Below are 22,125 nucleotides of genomic sequence, written 5' to 3'. Positions count from 1 at the left end.
CCATGATGGCATGAGTGATGAAAAATTGAATGGATTTCTATCTGGAAAAGTTGCCATTATTTTTTAAAAGTCAAGCATATTCAAGTCAAGCATCAATAAGTCAAGCAGCATGCACTTTTGTGTTCAAGTCTGATCTCCAGTTGTGATATCTTGTACAATTCCTCGGCCTTGCTACGAAGCTTTGACATCAAGAAACCATAAAATCAAGGTTGTCTGTACAGTCTTAACCCTTCCTATTATCTAAAGAGCATACAACATTTTGTATCTGTGTTGTGGTTTAACCCCAGCCGGTAATTAAGCACCACACAGCTGCTGGCTCACACCCCCCTCACCCCGAGGGATGGGGAGGAGAGTTGGAAAGGAATGTAAAACTCAGGGGTTGAGATAAGAACAATTTAATAATTGATACAGAATAAAAATGGAAGACCGATAATAACAGTGATGGCAATAACAGTTACAATGAAAAGGCGAAGGGAAGGAATAAAATCCAGAGGGAACAGAAGGAAGGAGCACATGGTGCAGAACACAACTGCTCACCGCCCACTGACCGATGCCCAGCCAGTCCCTGGGCGATGATCCACCTGCCCTGGCCACCCCCCAGGTATATATACCAGGCATGATCCCCGTGGTATGGAATGCCTCTTTGGCTCGTTCGCGTCAGCTGTCCTTGCTGTGTCCCCTCCCAGTTCCTTGCGCCCCTCCAGCCTTTTTGCTGGCAAAGCCTGAGGAACTGGAAAGTCCCATCAAAGCCAAAACCCAGCCCCGCACTAGCTCCTGAGAAGATCATTAACTCCATCCCAGACTAAACCAATATAGAAATATATACGTTTGTATAATTCATACCCATTATTTATGCCTACATACTCTTCAGGTTGCCAAAGATTTGGGAAAAGCATTTATATTAGAAATCTAAAGTAAGAACTCCTACTCATAAATAGGTCACTAGGGCAGTGAAAACAACAGCACTAACTCTTCTATATTATGCTTGTCAAGACCGGAGCCTTAAAAATACATCTGTATAATAAGGATGCAGAATATAGTCCTTGCTTTATTTTGAGCTCCTACAGTTTAGAGTGTCTTTGTCTTTCCCTGGTACAGCTAATGTAGGGAGGACTTTTGTCTCCTAAGACTGTATTTAGCATTTATTGAAATATCTTTCATTGAACAGGATGGATACCTTAGCCCAAATCAAAGTCACAGATATCTGAGTAAGATCTGTATTCTTTTCAAGCAAAGGCTTAAGAGCCAAAATAAATAGTCTGTCAAGCTTTATTTTTCACTTCCTTTCCAACTCCGTCTGGCTTTTAGCCATTGAATTTTTGAAACATCCTCCACAAAATCTAACTGTATTTCTACATTTTCTGTTCTCCTAGCACAGACTAATCTGATCAGTTTTTAAATCATTCCCATGCCTGCTTTTCCTTCTGATCTGCATCTTAATAAACTCTGTTGTTCCAATTTTCACCATCTCTACTTTGGCATTCAAGTGTCGACTTCATTTATGCTGAACAAGATGCTGAAGTTCCTTCACTTCTTGGCAGCCAAAGATTCAACCCTGTAGAACTGGGAAAATATAACTTAAACATTGATCTCCAAAAGTATTCCAGGTCTAAAAATTTCAAGTATTAAAGCACTTAGATTTGAGAAAGTTTAGATGCTTATGAGACAGGTGTTTTTTTCAGGTGTTTTCCTGTTGCTATCCTAGGATATTGCAAATCCCTGAGGATTTATTTTTGTTCTTCAAGTCACGCTGCTCTGTGTCTGATACTTAGGTTAAATGCTGCCATTAAGACACTTGTCTTGAATTATTCTTGGCTAATATATGTAAATAATTTTAAATTTCTGCTCATCGGTAAGAAGCAATTTATGATCTGATGAGGTGCCAAAGTGGTATTTAGCTTTGACTGTCTGGAAACACTCTGATGTTCACATATACACAGCCGATATTTTAGTGCAATGTGCCATTAAGATTGATTTCAGTAGTTTTGTCTTACGCTGCTGCAGGTGATCAGGCTGTGAGGAAAGCAGGCAGTGTATTTAGATGCCATGGTGTAGAGATAGAATACTGGGAAGATTTCATATTGAATATTTTTGAGGACCCGTGTTTGAAAATTTGGCCACAGCAAATCTGGGGGATGAAATTATGTTGCATTGATTTCAGTTAGTCTTTCTGCAGTTAGTTCGGTATCCGTCAGTGGCAACTGTGAAGCAGAAAATCAAACTTCTTGGGCTTTACATTGGTAGCATGTGTGGGTTTTTTTTCCTGTCTTTAGCATGGTAGAATCTTGAATAATGGCCAGAACTTGCAAGTTCTACTGTACTGTGTTTTTACAAAGAGGTTTTCTAAATACAAAAAAATAAAACTATTTTTACAAAGTGTTCCTGTGCCAACACTTCTGATGTAACAAGTGTGCTTATTTGGATAGTGTTTGATTGTCACCATTCTGCAGCTGCTACGTCACACAGTGCATAGTTAAGGCATAACTCAGCAGTGCTACGATACTGATTACAGCTTGTCAGGCACTTCAGGCTGCTCCTCTGTACTTAACTGAAGTAGGTATTTTCTAAAAGTATGAGCCTCCAGCAACACCACTAAATTTCAGAAGTTTCTATTTTATACCATGTTAAGCTATAGTATTATACAGGAAAGGATTTTCTTTAAATTGATTTTTGTTGTCTCGAATGGAGAAATGAAGTTGCTTTGGATGCTTTTCAATGTAATTTCTGACAATTTTCATTTTTAGTGTAGTATTTTGTGGGCAGTTGAACAATAAGGTAGAGTAGACTACTTTTTTATCTAGAGGAGACTACCTTTTTATCTCTGACACTATAATACAAGTCTAACAAAACATAAAGACGTTTAGCATTAAAGTAGGCAGCTATTTTTGTCCTGATGTGCAACTACTGCGTCTTATATTTAGCTTTTCGTTTGATTATAGATTCTACAGGGCAGGGACTTACATACAGTAAGTATAAAGCAGCTTGTAAAAAATAGCATGATGCTGCATCAGTTTTATTCTATGGTAGGATTAAAAAGAAAATTAACTCCTCCTTGCAGCCTTTCCATGTTTGTTGATATCTGTTTACAAGAAAATTGTGCTGATGTCAGTTTACAAGAAAATTGTGCTGATGTCAAAAGTGACATTCTTGTGCACCTGAAGGCATGAGAGATTGTTCTGTAAGGAAACAGCTGTATGAAATACAATTGATCATGGTTTTATATGGCATTTAGAACAGTGAGCTCCTGCCATAGTGATACTATAGGTGTCCATATATTAAATCATCACAGTGTCTTACCTTATTGCATTCATCATCACTCTAATAATTTCTTTTGTTGAGAATCATTACTTTCTCTTTTGTTTCACTTCTTTCCATCTCCATTTCTTTCACTGCAGCTAATTCAGGGCTTCCAGAAAAGCATTACTATTGCAAGGATCTGAATCAGTCGGTGCACTGTTGTTTTCAACTACTCACGCTGGTGCAGCTTTGTAACTGTTTGACATTCAGTCCCTTGAAGTGAGAGCAACAAGTTTGCCAGTAGTAAAAGCGGTGTCTGCTCAGATCAAAAAGTGAAATATGTTTCTTTACCAACATTGAGAAAATGTGAGCAGAAAGCCATTTAAACTGCGGTAGAACTGCATGATACAGCACTTGACAGGCTGTGTGCACCATCTTGCCGCTTCTGCAACTCCTCCTCAGGTGGTTTCTCCTCTCTGCTTCTTTTGATTGCGTATTTCCTAGGGAGGAAATTAAACCATGCCTTTTTATCACATTTCCTTACATTTTCTTTGAAAATGTAAGCTGATTTGTCAAAGACGTTTTTAAAATGTAATTTATTAACTTCCTTCAGAAGGAAAGTTAGAACAAAAGTTGTTTTATTTTATTTAGTAAAATCAGTAATAAGATTACAAGAAAATCTGGAATTTATTTACTTCCTCTTGACATCATAGAGACAAAGGATTGTAGATGGAATAATGCAGCCCATAAGTAATTAAGTCTCTTTTTTGCCAAAATGTCTTTGACAGTGAGTTGTGTTCCATTCCTTAGTTGTGTGTTGCTTCATATATATTTAAATTGCAGGCAGAGATTTGTCGTAATTTCAGTTTCTTACATCAGCCAACAAAGACACTGTTGCCCACCTCTTAACTTGAGCGGGTGTACCTCCCTTTGGAAATTAGGCTGCTATGTCAGAAGCCTAGTGCAACTTTTCTGTCTTATTGAAACTGTAAGGCACTGATGATTTTGTCTCTAAAAATGGGTGTTTTCTCTACATTTCCTGTTGGAAAGTTGTAATTTTATTTGCAGCGTGACAACTGAGAATAAGATGCCAAATCAACGTGAATAAGCAGCTAATGGGGATTTCTGTTGAGATTCCTGCATGGGACCGCAGCCCTTTTTATTAAAAAAAACTCATAGCTTTCGAATAGTTGTGTGCCCCGTTAGTCCTTTTATTAAAGCCTGGGCCATTAGGTCGCAGCTTGTCAACAAATTGGTGGACTGCAGGGTTTCTGCAGACCATCTACTGATTTTTTTAAGCGCTTGAGTAAGAACCTCTTCTCATCCCTTCTGAAATGCTTTGTGCATGAAAGCCACTCTTCATCTTGGTGATGAAGAACAGGAAAAACTCTTCTGAAGGATGACTGGCATATTGTCCTTTAGGGAAAGAACTGCTGAACTCCTTGCTTGGGCCAGGAAAAAAGCATAAATATGGCCCCGTAGTAATAGAACTTCTAGCATGATCTGTTGGCCTGAACTGGCATATATAATACGGGGGTGTCTCAAACTCTATTACTTTTGTTTATGTAGAAAAATAAACAGAAGCTTCTGGGAGTAAGTTCTGTAAAGGTTGTCCACAGTTACTGTTGTCAGTTATGTAGCTCGGGTTCCAAATTGGACTTGGTTATCATTTGTCACTCGACAGAGGGATTCTAATCTTCCAAACTTTCCTATTTTCTCCAATTACGTCAGCTAGTCTAATTAAAAATACTGCTTTTACCGCAGTTAACTTTATTTTAAGGAATATCTGGCTGCAAGTATGAACACTTATGATTCAGGAAAGTCAAAAGCTAATGGCTTAAAAACCATGACGTTTTATTTCTGTTTTATCTGATTTTGTTCATTCTTAGTAGATTTTTTTCTTAAAACCTCAAGTTCTTATTTTTATCTCTTGCTATAAATGACTTCTTTGCATTCCTGACTCTAGACATTACACCAGAAGTAATCAGTGTTATGCTTTACTACATTTCTTAGACTAACATGCAGTCTTAAACTGAAGACAAGAGGGAAATACTGTATTATAAAGTGTTTTCTAGATAAGTCTGGCCTTGACTTCTTGCAGTCGGTTTTATTTGTTATCAGTTGTAATTAGTTTACAGAACTCTTCTGTGCCCAGTTCCCCCTTTCCTAGTCTCAGTTGTGTTGTGCACATAAGTAACACAACTTTTTCTGTCCTGACTTTACATGTACATCTCCAGTGAGTGTAGTAGCCCTTTCACCATAGTATTACTAGTGCTTGCTCCTGAGTTACTTGCTCAGTTTAACCTGTAGGTACTTCTCACAGTTGCTGCTCTCCTGCACCATGTCACCTGTAGGTACTTCCCAGGCATGCTGCTCCCCTGCACTGTGTCACCTATAGGTACTTTGCAGGGTCACTACTCTCCTGCAGCACTTCACCTATAGGTACTTTGCAGGGTCATTGCTCTCCTATACCATGTCACCTATAGGTACTTCTCACAGTCACTGCTCTTGGGCACCATGTAACATTCTGTAACTAGCACCAGCACTGGGGATCTGAGGCTTCTGTTCTAGTTAAAAGTATAGTGGGTCTTAGCATTGAATAGATGCACTGTTCTAGAAACTTCAGAGTTTTCTAAAGACCAGGTGGGGAAAATCATACAGAATCTGTTGGTTTGTGATACTGGGGTGTTGTGGGTTTTTTAATCTACCAAAATTATAAGTAATTGTACAGTGGTAAGTTGTCATTAATTAAAGAAAACATCTTAAACATTGTAGCAGAGGTTTAAGCCATTCTGAGCCTTTTTTTTCCTTTTTTTTTTCTTTTTTTCTTTTTTTTTTTTTTTTTTGGTATTTAGCAGAGTTAACACAGCTCAGGAGGAAGTTGTGCGGAACTGGTTTTGGTATGGGAGTTAAAGATAAAACAAAAGTCTTCAGTCTTCCGATGGAGAAGCTTTGAAGAAGATTTTTAAGGGGTAATATTTGAAGAAAATTAAACTAGCATGAATAAGGATAAAATCACCATAATATCAGAAAGGAAAAGCCAATAAAAGAACTGTTTTCTGAAGGTAAAGATATCACAGTTGCATTACAAATTACAACAGTAATCTTTTAGTAAAATCTCTTTGTCTTGGTGTATGAGCAGCCAGCTGAATTGATGGCTTTTATCATGGCTGAAGCTCTCCTTTAGGTTTTGTTTGGCTTTGCATTGTTACTGATTTTCAGTGTATCGCTGTTTTGTTGTCCTTTCAGTGGTAGGTTACAGCTTACATGTCAGAAATTCTTAAAAAAAATTTTACTTTTATGACTGAAAATAGATGTTCACAGAATGTGCCTGTCTCTTCATGGAAGCCAGTTTGCAGCAAAAGAACAAATGAGGCCCACGGAGATGAGTTCTCTGTTTTAGAGCGCTAAATAAGTAAGTCTACTTTTTTAAGCTGTCTCATTAAAGAAAACATAAATTTCTGGTGTTTCTATTTATTTATATTTCTCTGCATAGGAAATAATGAAGTCTGAAGAATTTACTCAGTAAAGACCCAGGAATTTTAGATACAGCAGCCCTAGGCAAAATTCTTGTATCTGATACATCTTTATCATGTCAGACTTGTGCTGCTGAATGGATCTGTGTTTCTTGTGGTATGCCCTTATGAATATGGGTTAAGGAAAGGGAAGCCTAACTTTCATACTTATTTCTCCCTTGTTTCATTGGGATTTGTCACAAACTGTTTTCCCTTTCTTGCAAAATTGTATCTGTATTTTCAGTGTCATTCAGTCAGCCCGGAGTGACATGAGTGTTCGGTCAAGTGGTCTTCCCTGGGGCTCTGGCTTTAAAGAAGGATGGGATAGCCAATGAATCCCTTAATTAATTTTCCTCTTCGCAAGCAGAATATTTATGTAGCCAATAGAGAGATGAAAGCTAATTAGTAAGTTGGAAGATGCTGAACGTTGTCCTCTCCTGTTGAGGAGGTAGCTCAGTAAAGTTAAACATTTTAGTTAAAGAGTAGTTCAGCTTTGGGAAAAAGTAAGTACAGAAATGTTCAGGAACAACAGCTGAGCAGTATTTGCTCAAATAAATTCCTCTGAGTAACTGACAATGAAGTCTATCGAGTACTTAATAGGGAGACTTATGATGTTACTTAGTATACTTTTGATAGCAATTTAGATACAATTCTGGGTTGTTTTCAGATATGTGCTATAAATAAGAACTATCAAGCAAGCCACAAAGCAAGGGAACAAATATGGCTGGGGAGCAAAGTAATTCTGTGAGGAAAGAAATTTGAAAAGTATTGTCAAAAAACATTGAGAGTGTTTGTTTCACTTCAGGAATGTATGTAAAATGTGGAGCAAAATGCTACGAGATGCTGTTACCAGTCTTTGCAACTTACATACAGAAACCATTTGTCCTTTGGAGGATTGCTTTCTAACTCAAAGAAGGAAACAAGATGAGAAGAGAATCACTAGCCAGCTATGGTCTATGGAATTTCATTTCTCTTTATGCTGTCCTTACAATAAGCTCGAAGGAAATGGTCTGAACTGGTACAGCTAACTGATTGGGAAAATGTTTCAAGCACTGATGGACACATGTTTTAATGTCTTAGCTACATGCAGCACATGAAAGATTTCACTCCTGAACAAGAAGGAAGAAAATCTGGATACATTTTGTATTTACAAGTTGTTGACATGTGGTTTTAATTTTCTAGTGGTGATTATTTTTCCTACCTGTAAGTAGACTGGCAAGATACTCAACTGTGGCTCAAGTAGAGGCAAACTGTGGTCCAGTGGATTCCCTGCTATGGATGCTGTCCATGCAGAAGGGTCACTGGAGAGTTGTGCCGGGTGTCAGTACTGGTGGGCTGGGGGGCAGCCCCCCCCATGGCTGCCAGAGCCAATGCCAGCCGGCTCCAGGGGCAATGCCGCAGGGAGAAGGGCTTGAGAAGAGCAGGGAAAATAGCTGCTAGACAACAAGCCAGGGTCAGCCCACCGCAAGAACTGACACACACCTTCTGTGCATTACGTGCGTGCGGCACTCTGGGTATCACTGAACCGACAAGGGATACTTAGGTAAGATTTGGTCCACGTTTGAGAGTGCCAGGGAGTCAGCGGTTGCATTCCTCCAGCAGCGCTGCTTGGTGGGAGCGGACAGTTTTCCTGGAGAAGGCGGGGAAAGTCCAGTCAGCACCTCCGATGGACAGCAGTGTTGTGTGAGCTTATGTAAAAAATGAGTGAAAACTGTTCTTTCCCATCTGTATTGCTAGGTTAACATGAGAGAGGATTTAAAGTTTGAATAGTGAAATACCATATTTAATGGATATGGAGAGAAAAAATTTCAGAAATCAATTGGAAGTCTTTTGAAATGAGCCCCAGCAGGACATCTGCTGCTAAGGTGGGGTTGCAACTAGCAGGAGGTTCTGAATGCAGACTTCTAATTAGAAAAGGTTTTTATTTTAAAAATAATTTCCTAATTTATATAGATGGTGGAAATTTTTTTTCCTCATGCACTGATAGATCGTTTTGCAAAGAGTCAAATGTGCAGTTTTTCTGTCAAGACCCTAGGAATGATAGATAGATTGCAAGTAAGCCTTTTGAAGATTGCAGTGGGTAAAGGTAGGGAAAGCATTTCTTGAAAAATATTTGAGAGCTTTTTCACTGTATATTGAAAACAATTAGCAATAAAGAAAATACTTGGGGCCATTGAAGTACAACTTTTCTGCTAGTTTGTATACAGGCATCCTAGTGCTTCTTTTTCTTTTCAAGAGAAGTGAAACATTTCTTTGCTTTAAATTGTTTCTTAAAAAAAATATTTCATAGCTGGAATTAATCACTCCAGGCATTTTCTTTGCTTAGTGCTTCAAATAAGCACAAAAGCTAAAATATTAATGATGTCTTAGTGTTATTCAAGATTGGTGCCTTGATAAGTTGATCCTCACAACTGGTTTTCAGATGTCTGTCTTGTTTTATAAAGCATTGGAGAGCAATGGCTGGGTGATAGCAGCTTCTTGTGTCTTCTGAACTGCTGTCATTAAAAATTAGCAATTTTTACATATTTATTTTGTTTCCTCTACACTTACTGTGTGTAACGGGCAGCAAAGTTGACTTGAAATTTTGAGATAAAGATGGAACAGGATGAGAATTAAGTCCTTCATGACTTCATTATGACTTGGGACTTTAAAGATCACTTGTCATAACAGCAGTACATAGCCTTAAAACGTCAGAGCAAAATCAAGTAAGAATGTATAGCATATTTAAATGAATTACATCCTTGCAGTGTTGCATTTTCACATTACTGTTTTATTTTCTTTTTATGGGATTTTCCTTTCCCTGCTTTATTGAAACACTGCAACTCGCTGTGAAGGGGAAGATGCTTACGAACGAATGGCTGTATGCTCTGCTCATGTGGATATACTTGATCAATTCATGACATAAGCAGAAAGGCTGGATAGGACCTTGTCATTCACTCTTTCTCCTCATTGAAGGGCTTTCTTAATCCAAAAAGAATCACTTACCTTGGAAGTGGGTAAGATACTTTGTGATAACAAAAGAGAGGGATAAAAATCTGAGCATTCTTAGTACAAAGACGGTTCTTAATTTCATTTGTAATAAATCCTTCAAGGTCTTTGGGAGAGCATCTCATACACCTCACTGAGATGAAGTCTGTAAAAGCAATCCAGTCTTGAATTTGTGCCTAATCTGTCCATATTCACTGCAATTAAGTACATATTTCTTGCTATACCTTTTTGCAGTAACAGAAGTTAGGGTTTTTTTATATAATAAATATAATCTACGTTATATAACATGCAAATTTCAAAAATACTTTCAAAAATACATAACACTTTAATAATTAGTTATAATTACCCAATAAACATACTGGGTAAATTAGTCCATGGGGTACACGCTAAATTTTGTATTTACACAAATACAGAGCATTACCACCGAGGTACAGATATTCGCTAATGGGGCTGAGAACAAAATTTTGACCTACTGTGTTTTCTGACCACATTTAACGCTCCTACACAATGCTCTGTGGTGTTCAGCTGTGCCTAACCTATAAAATAATGAATTTCTGTGACATGCTGTTTATATTCAAGAATAATCCAACCATATTTTTTTTGTTTATCCGCAAAAGCAACAGTCGATACTGATTTACCTTGCCATAAGCCCCTTTTAGTTAGATTCACATCTACTATATTTTTTCATCCTTTTTCTTTCACTTACGTTGGAAAATCCTCTTAGTCCATTCTATGTATAGTTTGATATTACCATTCTTCTGTGAGTTTTCATAATTCCTTTTTCTTGTTTCTTTCCCGACTTCTTTAGAGGAAAACTAATGAGAGTAAATTCTTCCCCATCTGATCTATAAACAGCAGTATCATCTCTTCTAATTGAAAAAACTTCTGGGAATTTTATGTTCTTAATAATTCACTTGTTTTCTAAATTAATTCTTGTACTGACAATGGGTAGATCAATATTCTAACTCCATGGTTATAATCACATCCTTAAATCAGTGTCTAGAAAGCTCTTGGCAAGAAATAAACTGCTCCCTCAATTTGAGAGTAAAGCAGTGCTCCAGCATCCACATCAATGTTTTGGCAACAAAAAGCAGTGTAAGATCTTTCCTGTACTTACCCCACAAGGTTAGTTTTGTTTAACAAAAGCACTCTAAATTTGTTTATTACATTGTAAATGCAGTGTGATCCAGAGGTAACAATGAAGTCAATGCAGCAATGTTTTTGACAGTAAAAAGTTAGGGGTTTGATGAATTTCAAACATACCGTAATTCACGTTTTTGTGTTCCACTATCTTTAGTAATGCAAAGACCACAGACAGCCAATGTACATAGTAATTTCCACAAGAACATTCCAATAAATTTTAGGTAATGCAAGCATTTGTATCAGAGTATGGAGATGGTATTGCATACTCTCAGGATTTCTTGTTGTCTTTGTTAGTTGATCTAATTAAGACAGCTAATTTGGGGCTTATCAGAAGTAAAATAAATCTTAGCAATGATGTGACAATGAAATTTGCTTTTATTGCTGTTAGGAAGTGACAAGTGTTAACAGTCATGCAAAAAGGACATTATTTGGGAAGTCTGTTAGCTAGAAGAAAAAGATGAATATATGATTGCTGGCAATCAAAATAGTTTTATGCAAACTTGATCTTTCCAATTAAATGTGATTATTTTTTTCTGTGGGATTACTAGATTTAAAATAATTTATAAAGAGACAGATTTAAATTTAGGTTATCATCACACAAAATTATGGTAATTTATCATTGTAAAGTAACCATTTCAGATTAAATAAGTAGTGATTATATCTCATAAAGAAGCTGTCATTGAGGCCAGATACAGAATTCAGGCTATTTTTAAAGAACTGTCTAGTGGAATCAGTACTAAATGTGACACTAGTTGGTGTTTTTGCCCATCATCTGAAAATTAGAGTTAAAGCTGATAGACTGCACAGACAATACAAAGAGCAACACAACAATAATGATGAACACATAGCACACAAGCATTTTGAATAATGTTTTATATATCTGTGGGAAGATGGCATTCTAAGAAGAAAGGGAGGATAACGAGGGAAATAAGTGTTTGATCCTGAACTCAAAGTATGGTGTTGTGACTGAGGAAAGGACATAGTACTAATGTTTTTTAGGCAGAGGAGTGTCATACATTAATAACAGTCTACAACAAAAAAAGATGATGGAAAGTAGGCTTGATCGAAGGAGGATTACAAAACTCAGCTTATTGTCTTTACCAAAGAAATGGTTAAGTGACTTCTGATAGTGGATAGAGCTTTAATCACCAAGGCCAGACAGCAAAGGTTTCTTGTCTGGAGGTTAGCATCACACAAATTCATATTAGAAAACACAAACTTCTAGTGTCAAGGGTACTTGGCCACAGAGGTTGCTCACCTGTGGAGGTAGTGTATGCTCCCAGCAGGGATGGTGTTTAGGTCTGTAAGGGGCTCTCTGTTTTAGGTGACCCAAGTGTAGGTACATGTATGTACAATGTTGTATAAATAAGTGTGTAGTGTAATTTCATTTGTGTTGCATCTGTCAGTAAAATGTCAACATCTAACGTATGGCCTAGGACATCAGGGGACTCGGCTAGGGAATCATTTTGATCTTATACCCTTTGTATTTTGTATTTTCTCGGGCACAGGTTTAAAAAGAGGGTAGATGATACTTATTTTCCAGACACTTCTCTAGCTTGATGCTTAACACTGTCCTGAGCAATGGGAGCTGGCAAGCTTGACTTCTCTGAGATGTGGATATTGGGCTGGACTCATCTTTACAAGAAAATATTAAGCACCACCAAAATAGATCTTTGTTTCAAGGCCTGGAAGGGGCGTAAACATGGAGATATGAAATTTAGGGTCCCAAAGAGATTCATGTGAGTAGTGGGATTTTAGGTGCTGAGCTTAGCTGCAGTGATAGTACTTGTGGATGTGTGTAGCAGCAAACCAGCTCCATAGTGGGCCTTTGTCCCAGACAGCCAGGATCGCGCCATGAGTGATGCTATCCCTGGGTGTCACCATCACATAGCTCATGCTAATTGAAAAGAAGCATGGTGGTTTTGAGGGACTGTCTGAATTGGCTTATGTTCTTCAGAGGGATGAGGCTTTCTCATAAAGCCATTTTTCCTGCAGTACTGAAACATGGTATTTTTTCCGAAGTTCAAGGGAGAATGTTCTCTAAAAGCTATGTCTAATATGAGCCCATGCTGAAACAGGTGAATTGAAGCCAATGCCTATGTTCTATGTCTCCTTTCACATGTCCTTTTATGTTGATATTGAACTTCAGGGTAACAGAACAGTTTATACAATAAAAAAGAAAATCCTATTCTCTTAATCGGTAATTGTTTGATTATACTGCTAAGTAAAATAATAATACCTAATATAAATTAAAGTTTATTTAATGACTTTTATCTGAAATCTTACTTTTAAACACTTTTTTTTTTTTTTTGAGAATGATAGGGACATTGAGTTTAAATATTAACTCAATAGTAACTGTTGGGGAAAAAAACTTATGGGTTTTTTTTCCCCCCTTGCAGACAATTAGATAATGATTATCTACAGAGCTGTAGGATAGACATCAGTGCCATGCTTCACACTCATCTCCGATGAGCTATAACTGGAAGCATACTCGTTTGACTTACCAGATTTTTGCATCTTTATTTGGAATGCTCCCAGCAGGCACCATTTTTATTTTGGGTTACTGCTGCTTTCAAGGGTGTTGGCAGCGGTGGTGGTAATGCCTGCTAGTTAAAAAATAGCATTATAGTGCAGTGTAATAGCTTATGTTTGATATTTAGTATTGCCTTTTATCCTGTGGGAGTCCATGCTGCTTTATAAAGTATTATTTACACATAATCATTTCACTGTCCGCTTAAAAGCATTACCAAAAGATTATGGTAGAGTTTGGTATAGGAAGAAAACTACCCCAAAAATAGAATGCAGAGCATTTGAGGTTAGCCAAAAAAAAAAAAAAAAAGGTGCCTGATGATGTAACACAAGCTCAGTTTCTTATTTACCATTTATTGTGTAGGTACATGGACAAGTAAGAGTAGAGCTCTTTGGTATCAGAGTTCCAGAATAAGTATTAAAGCTCTAACAGGTACTGCAGTTATGCTAAAGTTTATTATTATTATTTTCATATTGTTTTTATCTGTCACTGATGAAGGGCCTTACAAAGGAACTCACTGTTGTTGCTGTTGTGTTATGCCCAAAGCTACTGAACAACCCAGTGCAAGTGAAGCATACTGAAAACAGGTTTCCTGTGCACGGATTAAAAGCTTTATTTCTAAGGATATGGTGCATGCCCTTTGCTTATGGAGATACAAAATTACAGGACCTACAATCCCAAACATTAGAACCGTGGGGGATTTATAAGCTGTTTGAGAGATCATCTTGTTCTGAGGTTGAATAGACTTTCAACAGAGTGTTGAAAATAACTTTCATTGACCATTTCTTTAAACTAGCTGCACTGGGTTTCCCCTGATGGACTGTGAAAATGTTAATTTTCAGCCTGTAGTCCATCAAGATGCTTTGTGCTCCTTTGCTGTCTTTCCTTCTCAGGTAAGTGCTTATTTGGTGTGCTGCTGTTCCTGACCAAGCTACAGCCTGTGACTACAGCCTGTGCAGATCTGTCAAATTACTGGCCCTCACAAGTACTGGTTTTAAGAGAAAATTTCATGACATGAAGGCTGCCTTCTGTTTTATGTTGACTGTTATAGGGCAGGAAATTAAACTGTTTCATCCTTAAGTAAAAAGTCAATTTGAAATATAACTTCAGTTTACTGAACTTAGGAACAGTAGAAAACATGTTCATTTCAGAAAACTGCTTCCTTAGAAGCCATAGTGACACTTACAGCTATATCATTTGTATGTTGACAACACACACAGGTTTATAAGCGTGTTCTTTTCTTCAGAAGTGTTGAAATGGAGTTGTGTTTTAATACCCTGCAGAAATTCTGAGAATTCTGACAGAACTTCAGTAAATCAGCAATTCGGGGATCTTTTAAAAAAGAAACAAAAAAAAAACCCTAAACCAAAACTGACATAGCTTGAGTAATCTTCTGAATCAAGAATAAAATAAAATTTTTGGCAGATTTCTTTGGGTAACATAATTAACAGCATTATGTTTAGGAAAAAAAAAATTGAAAGGTAATTTTATAGTTTTCACCTACAAACCCAGCGTCTGGGGCACTGGAAGTTGGATTTAAACTTCAATCCCTTGAGGAGAACATCAAACCTGAGTCCACCTATCCCGGTGTAACCACTAGGTGATTGTTTTCCCTCTCCCATCAAGCTGGAAAGATGATGGTGAGCTCTTTGAAAATGACGGCTAAAGGACAGTATGTGGCAGTACAGGTTTATGATATGCAGTCACATATTTATGTTGGGTATTGATTCACTTGGGTCACAGAAAATTAAGAATGAGTGCTAAGGAGGATGATCCCTTCTCCTGGGCATGCATAGCACACAGCGGGTGTTTCCAGACATCTGGCAAAGTGTCCAGTGCAGCAAGCCCCAGCCCTGCAGCAAGTGCAGCTGGCTTGACATTGGGAGAAGACGGTGCTTCAGACACATGTGTGCCTGAAATTCCCTCTGCTGAGCTGGAAGCCACTAAGCAATCGGCAGTTGAGTTTTCCTATGTAACAAAGCAAGCTGCTCTCTCCCAACTTCACTTTGCAAGGTGAAATGTCAACAAATTAAGATTAAAAACATCTGCAGATGACCGCTTTTTTCTTTTTTCTTTTTCTTTTTTTTTTTTGATGGATTTGGACTGCAGACCATAATTCAGTATTTAATCTGCCTAAGCCTGTCAACACAGGGAGCTGAACCTCAACTAGCTACTGCACGTGATTCTCTCTGGGAAGCCAAGGCACTTGGCAGCTTGTTTTTACGGTATCATCAATCAACACAGCAGGCTGCAGCTAACTCATGCCTGTGACACCAGCTGTTGCAAAGCATTATTTTGGAAATGCATTGGTCATCCCACCACAGCGTTGTTGTTATCTCCCTGTGGGCGTTATCTTTTAATTTACTTTTGATATGTTGCAGTAAATTCTTAAGTTATTTATTAGCATGTTGGTAATAATATAGTACGTGTCATATGCAATAGGTACTGATCATACCAAAAAGCTCTGTGGTTTTGCAGCCCAAAATAAGCAGGCCAACTCAGATACTTAAAAACTACGTGAAAATCCAAGCATTTGCTTATTATGAAAAGATTTTAACATTGTATGAAATCAGAGCGTGACTTCCCCTTTGAAAGTGGCTAAAAGTTCTCTGAGGACTTAAGTATTTGATTTGTAAGATACTTAGCACTGCTATTATTTAAATAAGCAATAATGGATATATTTTTAAGCCATTGTAAAAAAAAAAAAAATACCCTGTGAAGTATCAGTGTTAAAATATCAGTTTAATCCAGCTTTGAATCATGATTAAATATCAATGATTTAAGTTAATATGGACTTAAATGTGTTATCAGCCCACTTTCAGCACTACGACTTTGTGCTACAGGGATGTTTTTGTGAGACATTTGTATTGTAGTAAGGGCATTCTCATTTTCTAGGCTTAAAGAACATCATTCCTGTCATCTTAAGTGATCATTTCATGTTTTTATCAATGACAGGAAACTTTTACTTTCCTTACTAGCCGTAGGATTTTTACCAGCCTCCAGGTAGACTATAAGCCATTAACCACTGTTCTTTTTGTCCAGTAAGTTTTATACTCATCTGGTTTCCCTCCATCCAGATGCAAGAGTATTGGGGCAGTGTCAAAGACTTCTGAAGTTGCGGTAAATGGTATTTACTGGTTTCCCCTCGTTCATAAACCCAGTCATTGTACCAGAGAAGAAAATCAGGATGGTCAAGCATGACTTATCCTGCCTACATCCATTTTCTGTTCCCAGACACCCTTTTCTCCTTCACATGCCCAGAAAGTGCTCCAAGATGACTTGCTCCATGATTTTTCCAGGGACCAAATTGAAGCTAACTTGCCTGGATTACCCTGGGTTATTCTTTCGCCCTTTCTTGACATTTCCTTTCCCCCAGTCACCAGGGAGCTCCCCCAGTTTCCATGACCTTTCAAAGACAACATAGAGCGGTGTTAGAAGGACACTGGCTAGTTCTCTTCAACACTCTTGGATGCAGCCCGTCATGTTCTGTATACCTTTGTGGTTTGAGTTTTCTCAAGTATTTGCTGATTCAGTCCTCCTCCACTGATGGCAATTATTGATCTCTTTCAGTGATGGCAGGGGCTGGGACGCTGACTGAGGCAAAGGCAGCGCTGAGTACCTCAGCCTCACCTGTGTGTGCTGTCACCAAGCCCTACACCCCATTCAGCAGCAGGCTCATGCTGTCCTTCAGCCTTTTATTACCAATGTCCTTTAATTACCAATTACCAAGAACTTCTAAAAGTTCTTCTTACTGCCTTTGGCATCCCTTGGCTTCATCTGAATTTCAGCTTTCCTGAGACCATCCAGATACGTCCATGTGATATCTCTAAATTTCTCTTCTGTAGCATATCCCTGCTTCCATATCCTCTGTGCTGATTTTTTTTAGGTTAGAGCTTTGTCATGACTTCCCTCCTGAGGCAAGCTGGTCTGATACATTTTCTTGTTTTGAAATTTTGCGAATTAATGTGTTCTTGCTAATGGAAGTTGTAGCACATACAACCCCACCCAAACACAGGTTAGAGCCTCTTGGCTCAGAAGTTTTATTAAAGTTATCCAGAACAGAATCTCTTTGTTCTATAATTTATTTAAAACATGGGGGGAGGAGGGTGAGCTAACAATCTGTTGTTTAATAAATATTTAGTCCTTAGATGATAATTAGAGAGGATAATTTATCTGAGATAATTGTTACAATTTATGGCATCCTGATGGATTCTACTTTGACAAAAGGATTCCAGTAACATAGATATTTATTGTCATTTTAATCAGCTGTTCCTTTAATCATCTTTAATAAAGAAATGCAAAATTTAATTATGAAATAGGACCCTTAAAGGTGTCTTTGGCAATGTTTCTCCTTCATAGGTTTAGTATTTATGTTTAGTATTTATGGAGCTACATACTCATACATGTTTAGTGTTTATGGAGCTAAGTACAGTAGCTTCAGATTGAAGCTAAGTATGTTCAATTTAATCTTAATGACATTTTTGCTCACTGTAAATATATGATATATACATAAAAGGTATATAATGAGTTATTTTTATTTTCAAGGGTGAGGGCAAGACAAACTTTTTATATAAAATTATTTTAACTTGTTATTGCCTGAGTCTTGTTTTTGTTACGAGACAACAAAGTAGCCATGGCTCACTTGCCTACCTTCCTGTGACATAGTTTGATATACATAGTGCATCCAAGAGAACGATTGGGGAGTATAGAGTGATTACACTAAGTGGAGCAACAGATGACTTTCCAGCAGCATCAGAAGCAGCATGGCTGGCTCCTCAAGGTTTAGCTGCTGCTCTCAACATTTTACTTCACCTCTGCTCCCTGTAGCAAAACCAGTCTTGTCCTTGGATGAGCAAATAGCAGTTTTTGCTTGTGCTTTTGGGAGGCCTTCAGCTGTCTGAGAGTTGCAATTTATTTTAACAGACTGAGACAAAGAGTACAGAAGTTTAATTGCAGACTCATTTCTGGTGGGTCCATAGATTCACATGTCTAAAGGAGAGCGAGTGGTGGTGTCAACAGTGTCAGTACTGTAATGGTTTAGGATAATCCATTTGGAGCTCAATATTAATGAGTTTTGCTGTGTGCTTTACATTCATTTGTTGAATCTAGCTCCATATAGCAGTTATTTACATTACTTCGTGGAAGTATGTTTAAAAAAATTTCTATGAAAAAGTATTGGTAGCAAAGCTCAAATAAGTCTACTGCAGAGACGAATGGATAAATACAATGTTTCAAATGTAACAGTCCAACCTGATGTCATTTGTGAGCCCACGGTTTGTAGTTAATGAAACGGTGACCCACATTTGCACATAATCCAGCATGTGCTGTGCCACGTACCTGTGCTTGCTGGTTTTATGAAGATCACCTGGTGTTGCAGCTCCAGGCAACCTGCAGCGTGATGAGCTTCCGTAGCATCTCGCTGCCTGGTTTGCTGTATGCGTTTACTAGGCATCCAAGAAGCGTGCTTAGTAAAAAGGCATTAATTCTGAAGATCTGATGGGGGGCAGAAAGAACAGGATGAGGAGGCCAAGCAGTTTAGTAACTACCACTTTGACGTTTGACTAGGAGTGAGCAAGTCATGCTTAGTAGTCCTGAGGAGGTGAGCGGTGGGAAGAATCGCCTTATAGCCCCGTCACTGCAACTCCGTCCTTGTCCCTGTAAATTTGTAACTGCTCATGCAGCCTCCTCCTGCACGGGATTGTTGTGACACTGAATTCTGCTTAAAATGGGTGCAGGTCCTGGAAACTGAAGCCTGAACAAATTACACTACCTGAATTTTGGGATTGTGTAAAACGCAGACAGGGTGCCTAAACTGAAGCCTGAACAAATTACACTACCTGAATTTTGGGATTGTGTAAAACGCAGACAGCTACTGGGGAGAGATGTATTAGTGGAGCATGGGGGGAGCGCTGTTGTGGAAGGGGGCTCTCATACCAGTGGCATTAACCAATCCTTAGCTTTGACTGTTGGTATTTTAGGTAATCTATTAAGAAAACTGGACTCGGTGCCCCCATTAAATTGCTGTTTTGTCTGATGTCATTCTTTATGCATCTTTCTGCATAAGGAATAAAAAGACTAAATGCAAACCCTTTTGTAAATAGCTTTGAAATCTCTGATGCAAAGTGCTTGCTGTAAAAACAGAATTTACTTACGCATTTTTGAGAAACTGATAACGGAGGGCTCTGGGAAGGGATGGACCTGCCCATTCCCTAACTGGTTATTAGGGCTCTGCTGTGTGTCGGGGCAGAGTCCTGGATTACCTCTCACTGTGAAGGGTGAGGATATTTAAACCATCTTCTCCTGTATGAGTCTGGTCTTTCTAGGTTTTTTTCCACTAACAGGACAAAGCACTTATAAACAGTGAGTTGTAGCGTGAGGGCAAATGACGTGAAGTAGTTTCTGTCTTTGCATTCAGTATGTTGCAGGAAGATGATGATAAAAAGAGATTTTCATTCCAAAGGGAATAAAACCAAACCATATGATGTATATGGCTGTCCTGCATGCAAGCTGTATCCCTTTTTCTCTCCAGTGTGAAAGTAGAATTTGTCACTTCGTAGTATAACTGCAGTTTATCTTCTGCTTTGTTCCTTTTTCTGTTCAGTTTTAGTTTTGAGATTGAGCTGGTATTTAAAAGCATGCTTTTTAAGAAATTGGGTTAAGAAAACTATTTTTGGTCAAGACTGACTCTAAATAATTTTTAATTAAATTATCCTCTGTATGTATCTTATAGTCTTTTGATGTCTTAATAGCTAAAACAAACACCAACTCAAACCCTATGTTAATTAGCCTTTCTAGCCAGAAAAAATAATTTTCTAATTCACAATTACATAGTATCAGGGTCTTTATACAAAATCCTTTTTTTTTTAAACTGCATCCATCAATATGTAGATTCCTTTCTACCTGTGTGCAAAGCTCTGTAAATTATTCATAAATGCTCTTAAGTGATTATTTGCATTAGTTTATTTTCAGATTAGTATCTACTACAGGTATCTACAGGTCTCATAGTCCTTTGTACTTATGTATCAATACACAGTTTAGTTTTCACTGTGGACCTCTCAGAGAAGGCATTATTTTTTGTTACTTATTTAAATGAACAGCTTTTTATTGAAATACTAAATTTTTTAAGATTTTGTTATTCGTTTTTAAAATGTGGGGTTTTTTTAAATTGTGATGTAACATGTTACTTTTATGAAAGAGATAAATGATTTCTTGTGGTTCTCTTAAGTAAGTCTGCAATGTCCAGCTGATGTCTGAAGTATAGCCCGCACTGTTTTGTCTGCCTGCAAGTCAAGGTGGAAGATATGACTCTTGTGCAGAGCATGGAAATACAGTTACACAGAAAACACAACACGGATCCCCTGCTCAAACGGCCACTTGAGAAGACATAGCTATATTGACTTTCTAGTTGCCCAGCCTGCACGTATAAACTCCTTGCACCCAAAGCTGCTAAGCCGTCTGGAGTAGTCTGTAGCAGAGAAATGGTTTTCTATTCTCTTAGCAGGTAAAGGAAAAAAAAAATATCGGGCAATGTGGAGGAGAGTGTTGTGGAAAAGGAGGGGTGAGTTGGAGGAAAACGGGGAGGTGCTGCAGCAGGGGAGGGGATCCAGGAGACAATGCAGTAGGGAGAACGGAAGAGGATGCCGGTTTGACTGGCTACTGCAGTAGGGAAGGATGGACAGAGAGCATAGCCTGGGATACGAGAAGAGGAAGGAGGATTCGGGCTGGCATTTTGAAGTGCCGTTTTGCCTACAGACAGGATTCTTTGGCAAATGTTTTGTTGGAGGCGTTTTTTCTTCCTGGAAGGGACTCTCTTCTTGTTGTAGGCATCTGCCTCTTAAAAATACAATTTTGGTTTATGCTTTTGGAAAGTTGTATGTGTGTCGGACACCCATCTTTAATACATCAATGCTCCAGTCATCCGATTTGGTCCTGGAAGAGTGGACAAAGATCAGGACGCGCTGACTTCCTGCAGAACGGGGACCTCTTCAGCACTGTCACTGCCTTTGAAGAAAACTGCTTGAGACAGTTATGCTGCTCTTCAACTATTTGAAATTGCCACTTCCTAGTAACAGCCAATATTTCTCATACTTAAGAAACCCTTGGTCTTTTTGACCATGCATATTTATAAAATCTGCTGTTAGGACAATTTGCTTGGGCCATACTACTGATCTGGTAACATACCTATTACTTCCTTTCTTCTGAGGTACATGTTTAAATACTGCTGACCTGTTGGGGGTTTTTTGTCAGAATTATGTTTGAATACTTAGGTAAAATCTAAAATCTGGTACTATCTGGAAAGTAATTTTTTACACTATTAATATTGTGTAGCTTATTTCTTCAGTTGAAATTCCCAGAGCTTATGAACCAGAAGGTTTCATGACTGTTGATAAAGGTTCAGAATTCCTTCTTGACACTGTATTTTTAAAACCCATGCAGGACAGGGAAAATCAGGCTCCTTACCTGCAGAAATGCCCCTTGTTTACTTCTAGGGACTGGGTAACTTTCTTAACTCTTGAGGACATTTTTTGGTAGGTAATAAACATGAGTTGTATTTCTCTTGTTTATTAGAGGATAAATAAGACACTAACTAAAACCTTGAAACACGTTTCCAACCTTCCTCCCACAGCAATATCCAGATTCATATAAATTTATATGAGCCAGGCAAACATTTGATGAGATCCAAACCAACACTCAGCATTTTGCTTTTCTGTA

At 38.1% G+C, this 22,125-nt stretch overlaps 1 protein-coding gene and 1 long non-coding RNA gene across 7 annotated transcripts in view; one reads left to right on the top strand and one right to left on the bottom strand.

The window, feature by feature from the left end:
- The window catches only part of SLC36A4 (solute carrier family 36 member 4), a 112,719-nt gene that overhangs the window by 83,912 nt on the left and 6,682 nt on the right, over positions 1-22,125 (top strand). The window contains exons 11-13 of one of the 6 annotated variants that reach the window (XR_008820133.1): positions 6,093-6,302; positions 6,552-6,652; positions 7,558-9,598. The exons of 3 other annotated variants lie outside the window; for them this stretch is intronic. Coding sequence is in view for 1 of the 3 variants with exons in the window: in XM_056328068.1 (XP_056184043.1) it covers positions 6,096-6,097 (2 nt within the window). In the remaining 2 variants the exon portion in view is untranslated. Of the gene's footprint in view, positions 1-6,092; positions 6,303-6,551; positions 6,653-7,557; positions 9,599-22,125 lie in introns of those variants that run through there. 2 more of the 6 variants (XR_008820134.1, XM_056328068.1) reach the window with 2 other exon arrangements.
- LOC130144427 (uncharacterized) lies at positions 11,993-20,906 on the bottom strand. Its single transcript, XR_008820135.1, has 2 exons — positions 19,251-20,906; positions 11,993-19,183 (listed from the first exon to the last, which is right to left on the bottom strand). It is a non-coding gene; the product is annotated as an uncharacterized LOC130144427 (long non-coding RNA).

Source organism: Falco biarmicus, chromosome 2 (genome assembly GCF_023638135.1).
Source record: "Falco biarmicus isolate bFalBia1 chromosome 2, bFalBia1.pri, whole genome shotgun sequence".
Classification (NCBI taxonomy): domain Eukaryota; kingdom Metazoa; phylum Chordata; class Aves; order Falconiformes; family Falconidae; genus Falco; species Falco biarmicus.
Note: the sequence above shows the minus strand (reverse complement) of the source record. Positions and strands in the feature narration are given on the sequence as shown.